The sequence below is a fragment of the Elaeis guineensis genome, chromosome 2, assembly GCF_000442705.2.
Source record: "Elaeis guineensis isolate ETL-2024a chromosome 2, EG11, whole genome shotgun sequence".
NCBI lineage: Eukaryota > Viridiplantae > Streptophyta > Magnoliopsida > Arecales > Arecaceae > Elaeis > Elaeis guineensis.
The window spans coordinates 41,257,158-41,269,494 of record NC_025994.2 but is presented as its reverse complement, the minus strand read 5'-3'; the positions used below and the strand labels follow the sequence as shown (position 1 = coordinate 41,269,494).

Sequence of the window (12,337 nt, the reverse complement as noted above, 5' to 3'; positions counted from 1 at the left end):
CATGGACCGCATCATATCTAATAATGTGTGATTCCTCCTTTCCACAATTTTATTTAATTGTAGAGTATAAGGAGGTGTCCACTGAGAGAGCATACTATTTTGTTTTAAATATTCAAGAACTCACTTGTCAACTATTCTCCTCCTCGATCAGATCGAAGAACTTTAATACTTTTACTAGTTTGTTTCTCAACCATTCTTTGATACTCTTTAAATTTGTCAAAGGCGTCGGATTTGTATTTTATTAAATACACATATCCAAATCTAGACATATCATCAGTAAATGTGATGAAGTAAGAGTATTCACCTCTAGCTTGAGTCGACATTGGACCACAAACATCAATATGTACAAGGTCCAAAATGTCACTTGCCCTTTCTCCATATCCAGTAAATGGAGTCTTAGTCATTTTACCCATAAGACAAAGTTCACAAGTTCCATATGATTCAAAATCATAAGGATCAAAGAATTTATCTTTGTATAACTTGTTAATACTTGACTCATTTATATGACTAAGTTGGCAGTGCCAGAGGTATGTGACATTCACATTCTCTATCTTTCTTTTCTTCATTTTATCAACATGAAGTATATTATCATTAAGTGATAGAAATAGAAGACTATTATCAATATAAGCATTTCCATAAAATTTGTTAGAAAAATATATAGAACAACCATTGTTCTTTACTTTTATTTCAAAATCCTGTTCTAATAACAATGGTACAGAAATAATATTTCTAACAACATTAGGGATATAATAACAGGCCTTCAGTTTCAAAACTTTGTTCGAAGACAACTTCAAAATTCTAGTTCCTACGGCTTCGGCCTAATGGACTCTCCACTAACACCGAACAGCTCGAAGTCACCTTTATTCAGACTCTTTATTTCCTGCAAACCCTGCAATGATTTGCAAAGGTATGAGCCACAAGCGGTATTCAATACCCAAGAATCTGAAATTGAAGTACTTAATGATAAGTTAGTTTGTATTATATACAAACCTTTAGCAACATTTGCCTGTTTCACAGTTGCAAGGTATTCCTCACAATTCTCTTCTAGTGCCCCTCCTTGCCACAGTGATAACAAGTACCTTTGGCAGAAACCTTCTTCGCCTTCTTCTTGGAGATGCCAGCGTTAGAATTCAGCTTTTTCTTGAAATCCTTCTTGTCTTTCTTCTTGTTGATCTTATCGACAAGAAGAACGGAGCCTTTTCACCATTGAAATGGCTCTCTGCTATTTTCAACATATTCAGCAGCTCAGGCAGGCTGATGTTTAATTTGTTCATATGGTAATTTATGACAAACTGAGAGTCGGGAGAGACTGCAGGATCAAATCCTGACTAAATTCACCGTCCATGGCAAAACCCAATTATCCCAGACGAGTGATCAAATCAATCATCTTCAGGACATGTATTGCATAGAGGTGCCTTCTGTAATGCGGGTACAGAACAACTGCTTAGATATCTCATATCTAGCGGTTTGACTTTGTTCCCCATATAACTCTTTAAGATTAAGGAGTATAGAGGAAACATCCATGTCCTCATCTTCCTCTGAAGTTCATTGCTTATCGAGGCAAGCATGATGCATTTGACAGTCACACTATCATCTTTCCACATCTTATATGTGGCCCTTTCCTACTCAGAAGCATCTTCTCCGATCGTATCGGGTGCAAGTGTATCCAATATGTAGGAGACTTTCTCCTGAGTGTGAATAATTCTCAAATTTCATAACCAGTCCACGTAGTTCGGTCTGGTCAATTTGTTTGCATCTAGTATGCCTCTAAGTGATAGTGAGGATGCCATATGTGCAGTTAATCTACAATAATAAGAACACGATATAAGAGAACAACTCATGATGACATGCATAACTAGATTAGGACTTTTGTCTAATTGTGTCTCCACTATTTTAACAAATTTCATAGCCCTCAAGTATGAAAAACAAGAAATATCCTTATATTTCTTAGTGGGGTTGAGATCTCTATTCCTCACAAACATCTCGTAGATAGCACAACAAGTATTTATGAGTTCAAGAGTAGGTAACTCTTTACCAATTATACCGTATATAATTCTCAACATTTTTCTCTCTTACCTCTGGATCACTTATAGTCTTGTAGATAGCACAACAAACTATAGTGTTCTAGTTAAGTTAACCTTTCAATCCCATATGGTCATACTTAAATAATGCTGTCCTTGTAGATAGCACAACAAAGCAACACTATTCAAATATGCCATAAGCATCAATATGCACTTAGTTAACATCATATCAATTTCTATAGTAAGCCTTGTGGATAGCACAACAAGCTCACTAAGTCTTGACATACTCTATTGACCAAGTTTGAAGGAAGGTCCTTGTAGTGTCTACATCACTAATCAATCTTAATCCAAAATTCAATAAGATCAAATTGGCCAGATCAATAGGTGGGAGGCTCTCCGTAGTTTTTCTTAGACACCAACAAAGTTGGTCAGGCCAGTATACAGACCTAATTAGAAAATCACCTTTCATACTTTCCTAAACACCAATTGATCAAATGAATTCAACATTTGAATTGAAAGTGAATCCCGACATTACAACTTAATATAATTTTTAAGAGGGTCTTTGAACTGGACTCGGCACATCCTAACGACAACTACATAAAATGTGCTAAACATATTATGCAATTCGGCATACTTTTACAAGTCATAATAACCATTATATAATCATGCCAAAAATCATATAAGGGTACATAAAATGACTTAACATATGTCAAGCATATCAAATAAGAAAGCAAACCCTAATCAAATTAGGCATGCATAACATCCTTAACCATAAATCGATTTAAGTATCTAGCAACCATGAAACAATAAATTTCAAATTATCATAAATTCATAATTTTAATAACTGAAATTTAAATCCATGGTTTATATAAAGTCAAAAATATTTTTTTATTTTAAAGATTGATGCTAAAAATCGATGCAATATTTTTGACAATATATGAACAAGAACAATTCTATACTACAACTTTGCACTTGTTTGATTGAATCTAATAAGGATGGATCTAATACCACTGTTTGATTTCGATCACACAGTAGAAATCGATTTTTAAAATTTTCAACATAATCAAAACAATAGCTTTTAACAATTAAAACAATTGAATCGAAATCCAAATCCTAGAATCACCTTGCCGATGTCGATCAAAAAAAAAAAACAAGCATGCAAAGAGATAGAATTTTATACTTTCACCAAAAAGCAATATAGCACGATGGTGATCTCCATAAGACTCCAAAGTAGAAGCCCTCTAACTGTGATCCACACGAAAGTTGGCCAAAGTCCTTCCTAACCGGTGCGTTGCCGCAGCCTTGTCTTCTCAAAAATACTGTCGGCTTCGAACACGAAGTACGATCACACCAAAGCTAGTCGCCTTCGATCTTGCCACCAGAATTATGCCAAGAAGATATTCTTTAGATGTCTCATAACCTAGGATTTGATTTTGAGCTCCAACACATGAAAAAATCAAACTCTAGGGCTAACTACCAACACTTGCTAATTTTCTCACCATCCTTCTTACAACTTTTGCCTCTCAATTTTTTCTTGCATTTTTCTCAGATTTTTTTTTCAAAATTTTTTTTCTCTTTTACACGCCACTTAGCTCTGATTTTTACCTAAAATCCAGCACCTGGTCTATATGGGATGCCTCATATAAATAGGTGACCAAAGGATGTGAGGAAGGACCAAGGGGTGCCAACTTTTGGCGCTCCATCTTCTCACGCAGTGAAACAAATCATTGTAATTTATTTTGACGCAGAAGAGCCTTCACATAGAAGGGCTCCTCTTCTGTGCCTCATAAATATCCCATGTAAAATTGGCATGAAATAAATAGAGTTCTGGATGAGAAAACTAGGCAATAAGATAAGAGCCTTCATTAAGAAGAACTCTTCACCTTCTCACATTAATTAAGAGTGGGCAGCATAATTATTTTGGCATGAAATCTGGTGGGCACAGAGGACTCCTTCCACACTTGAAACTGTTCCAAGTTGGATAAGAACTCAATTAAATTGGACCCAATCCCATTAGGTCAAAGACGACTAGTCTAGTTTAGCTCAAACACTTTGAACTGAACCAATTTAGAAATTTAGGTTAATACAATGTGCTAGCATATCAAATTAACCCTTAGAATTTACATTAAATCCTAATTAAATCAGACCAAGACCAAATTCCAAAGTGTGTGACCCACTGGGTTCCAAATCTAACCAGCAGTAGACCCAGACTCTCCACGTAACTCTAATCCAATCAGATTAGGTCAGCTCAAAAGTCTCAATCAACTAGGACTCTTCCTAATTAATTCTCGAATTAAACTCTTTTAATTCTGATAAGTCCACAAGTCAAGATTGACGTCTAGCAACGTGTCATTACTATCCAAAAAATTTGAAATTTTGATGAAAAATTACTAAAATACCCTTCAATGGTAAGTTACCGTGTAATTCAATCCTTCAGTCAAACAACATCCCAAATGAGCTGTGGGCATGAAAACATGTCAAACCCAATTGCTTATCTATATGTATCTTGATCAGAAAGCGATGATTCAGTTGATGATACATTAGAAATTCCTTTCTAATTATCATCCTGCTTTGACCAAAGACTTCCAGAATCATCGACCTATGAGATCACATAGGATGTTCGCTTTCCTTATTAGGAGTGATTGATCCCTTATTGATCACTCACAACCTCCATGCATTTTTTACCACATCCAGAATACCCCATACAAAAATCGAAAAATCAAGTTAGGAAGTGAACCAAAACATGAATTCATGTATATAAGGTACCATAACGATCTCAGATCAAAGGATCACTTACACAACTCCCACTAGAAAATCATCAGTTAACATGTAAATAAAACTACATCAGATATTCTCTCGCAGGTCTATTCAGTGAACTCATTCTCTAATGAACACCCACATCCTTGTATTAGTGTCATCACACAAGTGATTGTGAGATCAACCACCCTCATCTCTGAGCATACATAGGACATGCCAGTCTTATCAGTATCATTGATCCCTGACTCAATGAACCAATGACCGAGAATATTTTAGGTCATGGCTATCAAGATTTTAGGTCTCACTGGCGTGATCTCATCACGGCTCTAAAACCATTGCCAAAACCTGTGGGGTTCATTATAATCTTAAAAATAATAAGATGCAGCATATAATGAATCAAAAATATCTATTTTATTAAATAATATTAATATCAATTATATGAATCTGAAAGATAAAATACAGAAAACACCCCATCGCATCTCGTATGTGATTGGCTTATAAGATTCTTTCAAGCACCCTCATTATTACCTGGCATCGAAGAGCCACTAGTATTGACCTTTTATCCAGCTTCTAGATGCAAAGCTTTGAAACTTTGAATAGATATGTATTCTACATTATCACCTATAAATTTTGTAAAGCAAATGTCTGCACCTTATGGATCCGATGTATTCCAAATAACCAACAGCTAACCAAAATGCCAGGCATGAAACTCAAAATGACAGGAAGACTATAGCAATATTTAGTTGACTGAAAAAAAAATGGAGGCTGGACTAATTACATTCATATCCAAGTTTGAGTGAGTGATTCTCCACAAATGCAAATTTAATTGATACTTCACAATGATATGAAGGGCACAATTCGTTGAAATGCTTTTGTTAGTTCTCAAACACCAATATCATGGAAGTGGCCCCGGCTTATGCAAAAGCCATACTATTACATGCAGTATTGAAGACAATAAGAGAAAAAGGAAAATTTTCTTTCTATGTAAAGAATACCAAAAAAAAAAGGTCTTCCAAGTGTCAAACAAAGGAAAGATGTTGTTGATGATGATGATAAGTTCATTAAAGAATAAATAAAACAATATACCGGATGCTTGAATTTCAGCTCCAACTTTCTTAGTTGGTTCACCCACTGGATTATAGTCATTGCCAAATTTCATCATCTGCTTGGACAATAAAAGTGTATCACGGTTGTCAAATTGACCGTTACTCGCATAAGTTGATGCCTTATCAGGTGAAACATGAACAGTTCCATTAAGACTGTCTGTTGCATATTCAGCACGAGCAGCAGCATTAAATACATCTACATGTGCATTCTTTTTAGGTTCTGCCAAGTCCTTAGCTAGCGGATGAAGAAAATCAAATAGAAAAGAAACAGCCAGACTTGATCTGTAGGGGGGATGTGGAGTGCCTTCTTTTGGTATGATAGTTTCTCTAAGCAACTTAATTGCTTCAAGTAGAATAGATGCAGTAACAGGTTTACCCACTAAAAAATTCTCAACTTTCCTTGCTCGGATAGCATATTCAGTCCCATAAGCACCAAAAGCCAACCGTAGGTTATCTATAACAAGATCACCTAATATTTTATCAAAGGAAATCTGAGCTAAAAAAGCAGAATTGAGATAAGCCACAGCATTTCCAAGAGGGCGAGGGGCTGCTCGAAATGTTTCAAATAGCAAATGGGATTCTTTTGTTGCTTTAGGATTAACAGATTCCTTAATCTCAGAAGATGGACTGCTAGTATAATTCCAACAAGGAATATATATGCTCAACAGTAGAGTTTTGTAGTCGCACGGAGGCCTCTCAAAGAACTCCTCCAGTGTAAGAACTAGTCTTTCTGAAGCCATCTGGATACAAACAGTTGAACCAGCAGCAAGAAGTATGGTAGCAATATCCGAGGGTAATTGAGTCCTCTGTGCCATGATCAGATTTCCACCCAAGCTTGCTGTATTTCGAACAAATTGTGAAGCCACCTTATTCATATGATCAGAAATTTTAGCAAAAACCAAGTTTTGTGATGAAAACAACATGTGTTCAGAGTCTTCTTTCAACACTTCAATAGCCCTAGAAATTGTTATGGCTGCTCCAATTTCAATGCCTTTGTTGTTCCTTCTGATTACTGAGAGCTCTGGGATCCCTCTCAGATCAATATATTTGTCATACAATTCTAGTTCCTTGTAAACACCAGAACCAGTATTGCCAACAACCATCTTAACACGGCATGCACTAAATGTCTCAGAATTCAGTAGTTTATAAAGCCCATCAACACTATAAGGGCAATACCAACAACCCTCTGCCAAGCTTGTACAATCAGAATTATTCAAGGCATCCAGCGAGGATTTAACTTCAGATTTTAAGTATTCTGGAAAAGTGCAGACAGCATTACGACTGTGATATGGTAATCGGGCAACAAGTGCATCTTTCTCCCCTTTCTTCCAAAAAGAATTGAGGCCCAAATCTTCCAAATCAACATCAGCTGCAAAGCTCTTGCAAGCATCTAAGATGGGTCGATAACCAGTACATCGGCATAGATTGCCTGCAATAGCCTTCTCTGCTTCAGATGCTGTGAGCTTCGAGAACCCATCTGGGGGTGCTGGCCTATTGGATTTATCCGCATGGACAAGGGCAGAGAAGAGAGACATGCACATGCCAGGTGTGCAAAAGCCACATTGAGAGGCATGAAACCCAGAGAACCTCTGGTGGATTGAATGAAAGCCACCATTGCTGTTTCCAAGCCCCTCGGTGGTTGTAACCGAGCAGAAATTTATGCCGCAAAGAAGTGTGAGGCATGAGCTCACTGCCAATTCTTCCACTCGATCATGTACCGGATCATAAGTTGACAGAAGAACAACACAAGCTCCACAGCCACCTACAGCAAGTGGTAGAAGAATGAGCAAACTGATCCAATCATCATCAGAAAAATCCTACGTTATCTTTTTAAATATCAGCATATATGTACAATTGCTTAAAGAAAATCCAACTACAGCACCATTCTAGAAATCTTATAGCTTGCAAAATCATGAATTTTAGTTTTTTTACTCCATATGTCATATATCTGTTCTTCAAATAAAACAAGGAGTCCATTAATTTGTACCAGAAACAGAATGCTTTCAGAAACTTATATTACTTCTAAGGAGGAGGTAACTGAAAATTTTAACTACACATGACATCAAGAAAAGTAAATGATGAAAATCCAGATAACAATCTAAAAAAAAAAAAAAAAAAGAAATCTAACAAGCACCAAACCAACATTCAGAACAGGTACCAAAGCAGCACATTTGGCAAATTTATGCTCCAGGCAAAGTGACCAGTACCGTTAACCTATTACCGAAACAACAACAAATCTTATACTTGCGCAATGGTCACCTAAAGCATGACCAAACTTCCATCCATGAAAAGCATTATATCTTGAAGCTCAGAACAATGATATGCAAAGAAAGAAACAGTTTCTACCATACAAAATGGGGAAAAGTTCCTAGCTTTCTGTTTGGATTGAGAGACTAAGAGAGAAGAGAAGAGAAGGAGAGGAGAGAAAGTCGTGGCAAATGAATTGTTTGAGAAATTCAGAAGGAATACCACCAGCGGGCTACAAAACCCAGACCTCTCCCAATAGGAGAAGGGTGCCAACCAGATAAGCCAAGGCTAGTTGGCTTAGAGACATAAGAATAACACAAAATTGTGAGCAAACTTTTATCAAATAATGAAAATTTACTTATAAATGCTTATCACCTTGTATGGTAGCAGGAGCTAACCGAAATTTTTAACTGCCCAGAAAATGTAAAAGAAGAAATAAAGAAAATTCATAACTCAAATTCAAAACAAATCCAAAAATTGCCAAACCAACATCCAGAGTAAGTAACTAGAAAACCTATCCAACAAATCCATACTCCAGATAAGTTACCGATAGTATTAACCTTTGACCAAATATTAGGGCTAAAACTAGATCGAATACAAATCAGATACCACCATATTCATATCCACATTTATTTTTTCTAATGATTACAAATACGGATACGTATATTATTCGGATGCAAAAATTCATATCCATATTTGTTTTAAACGAATATGGATATAATTTGGATAATGAAAGTATAGATATAATTATGTATATAAGTTAGATAATTAAATTTTATAACTAAAGAATTAAAGATATTATTAAATAAATGCTAAATCAAGTTAATAACATGTTTATATGGTTGTATATTTTCTTTAAAAATTAATAAGTAGTATATAAAATTATATAGGATATAGCTGAAACTGGATCGAATACCGACATATCCATATCCATATCTATTTTGTCTGGTGAATACAAATATAGATACAGATATTATTCGAATGCAAAAATTCATATCCATATTTGTTTTAAACAGATATAAATACAATTCGGATACTAGAAGTATGGATATAATTATGGATATTACTTAGATAATTAAACTTTATGACTACAGAATCCAAGATATTATACTTTTCCTTGTGTAGATCCTATTTCAATAGGAACTTGATGAGTTGATCCGCCTACAGATCTTGCTATTATTGCTATATCAGGAGTTACTCTATATATTGCTTGATGTGAAACAGATAGTGGATTTGTTTTTGTCTTTTGTTGAATCTTTTTCACGACTCGATAGATAATTTGATAAGCCAATGATTTTTTTCCGTGTTTCATAATACAGTTGACCAACATATTAACTAATCGATTACGATAAATTGGATCAGATTTTACAGTTTTTTCTTCTGCAGTACCTCGACGTGACATGAGCACGAAAGAGGTTCAAGAATCAGTTTTCTTTTTATAAGGGCTAAAAACAAATCACTTATTTTGACTTTTTGACCCCATATTGTATGGTGGATCTCAAAAGATATGAAAAATCTCCCTCCAAGCCGTACATACAACTTTCATCGAATATGGTTTTCTACAAAATTCTATATGTATCTATGAGATCAAGTATGAAATTCTATTTACTCACTTTAAATTGAGTATCTGTTTCCCTCCTTTTCCTGCTAGGATTGAAAATCCTGTATTTTACATATCCATACGATGGAGTTCTTAGGTTTTCGAAATAGTGTAATGTAAAAAGAAGTACTTCGAATCATTGCATTTGACTCGGACCTGTTCTGAAAAAGTCAAGGTATTTCGAATTGTTTGTTGATATGGACAAAGTAAGAAAAAACCTCTGAAATAATTTCAATATGGAACCTTGGACATATAATAGTTCTGAATCGAATCTCTTTAGAAAGAAAATCTTTTATCTCATGATAGCCTGCTCAAAAAATTTATGGAGCTCAGCATGTTGGAAGCACAGAAGAATATTCTTTTGCTGATATTATTACCAGTATTCGATACTGGATCATTCATAGCATTACTATACCTTCCCTATTCATTGCGGGTTGGTTATTCGTCAGTACGGATTTAGCTTATGATGTGTTTGGAAGTACAAGTATTTCACAGACAGCCGACAAGGGATTCTATTGCTAACCAGCCATTTTGATTCTTTGGAACAACTCGATAAATTTAGTTATTCCTTTTAGGAGGCCCTCCAATGACCATAGATCGAACCTATCCAATTTTTACAGTACGATGGTTGGCTGTTCATGGATTAGCTGTACCTATCATTTTTTTTTTGGATCAATATCAGCAATGCAGTTCATCCAACGATAAACCTAATTCAAATTATAGAGCTATGACACAATCAAACCCGAATGAACAAAATGTTGAATTGAATCATACCAGTCTATACTGGGGTTTATTACTCATTTTTGTACTTGCTGTTTTATTTTCTAGATGATAAATCAAGTTAATAACATGTTTATATGGTTATATTTTTTTATAAAAAATAATAAGTGCTATATGAAATTATAGAGGGTTATATGTAGATTCAGATATTCGGATACGGATCTGATAGTTGTCTATCAATATCCATATCCATTTTTTTTTACGGATATGGATACAGATACAGATATTAGTTGGATCCTCAAATTTTTGTCTATATCTGGATTAATTCGGATACGAAAATGGATCCAGATAGATAATATTCGTACTACTTTCACCACTAATATAGCATTACAGGTATATTTGGATATTCAGATATGGATCGGATAGTTGTCTATCCACATCCATATCTATTTTTTTTTTATGGATATGAATACAAATCCGAATATCAGTCGGATCCTCAAATTTTTGTCCATAGCTGGATTGATTCGGATTCGAAAATAAATCTGAACGGATATCATCCATACCACTTTCACTTCCACCAAATATCTATATATTTGTAAAATACAATACCTTCAACCACGTATCAGTAATTTACCTAAGATAGCCAAAATTCATAAAGAGAAACAAGTAAAAGATCCCGGTTTTCTTACCCTGGTAATGACAGATCAAATCTTAAACAGAACTCACCTCATCCAACACAAGGAGGAAAAACAAAATATCTTCAAAGGAAAAAGGAAAAGCAAGAATCCTCACCTTCACCACAGCCGAGCTTCGTTCCTTTTAAACGGGTTTGTGTCCGCAGGAACTCGAGTAAAGTGGTGTTAGGGTCGACCCTCGACAGCTCGAACCTCTCCCCGTTCACAGCGAACACTAGGCTCCGCTCCACCACCTCCCTCTTCTCTGCCCCCATTGCCGCGACTTCCTCTCCTCCTGAGGCCTTCTGACCACCGATTTTTATAGACTAAGACGAGGTTGATCGCCGCCAAAGTCGGAAATATGGAATCAGGGTGGCCGATCGAGAGATGATAAACCAAAGTGCAATCAACCAAGAAGTCAATAGCTTGCGGTTTTCCCCATGTGTTTTTGGACTTTTGCGGCGGGCCCTGCAGCTGCCCACTGCGGGGAGTGACGGCAGCGAGAGAATTAATTTTCCCGGGAGTGGGAGCAAGTGATAGAGATAGCATGGCTTCCGATGACCGACCGCAGCATGATCGCGATGGGAACCCCCCGGTCGTCCCTTGTCCAGTGTGTTATTGCGTGCTAATGACTTTTTCACTTTTATACATTAAAATAACAATAAAAATAAAAATAAATTATCATCATGAATGACTTAGTATTAGGAAGAGTCGAAGAAGATGATTCAAATGCAGACAGGAGAGGATGCTGTCCCAGATCTGGATCCAGATTTGGAGAAATCATTGACTTTGCTACTATTTTTATTGGGCGGTCAATCAAATCAATTGGTGAAACTTCTGCTTGATTTTCTGCACTGAAACTGAAATTGCTGCTATTTTGATCATATGCTGGTGGTGAGTCAAACGCAACTTATTAATGCATTACGTCTTTGATCCAATACTTTGCGTTACTAGCTTAAAAAAATTGTTTTAGCACTAAAAATTCATTTTCAGTACAATATTTTACAACTAATGATGGATGCTAATTGAAATGGAATTTTTTTGTGTTCAAATGAATCTTAGGCTAGAGTAGTCCAGATGGGCCACTATAATTTCATCATAAAAGAAAATAATAATAAGAGTTGAGATTTTTTTTTTATATGCATCAATGTTATTAGAAACTTGATGCGAAAAGTTTGATATGTTACCGATATACAGAAACATACCTGAGTA

The 12,337-nt window shown here is 35.7% G+C and overlaps 1 protein-coding gene across 1 annotated transcript in view; it reads right to left on the bottom strand.

The window, feature by feature from the left end:
* LOC105035937 (indole-3-acetaldehyde oxidase-like) overlaps positions 1–11,706 on the bottom strand; it is a 28,276-nt gene extending 16,570 nt beyond the window's left edge. Inside the window, exons 1-2 of the mRNA XM_029262090.2 lie at positions 11,244–11,706; positions 5,865–7,646 (exon numbers count right to left, since the gene is read on the bottom strand). Of these exons, the coding sequence (XP_029117923.2) occupies positions 5,865–7,646; positions 11,244–11,400 (1,939 nt within the window). The 5' untranslated portion in view covers positions 11,401–11,706. The remainder of the gene's footprint in view (positions 1–5,864; positions 7,647–11,243) is intronic.
* Positions 11,707–12,337: the final 631 nt, after the last annotated feature.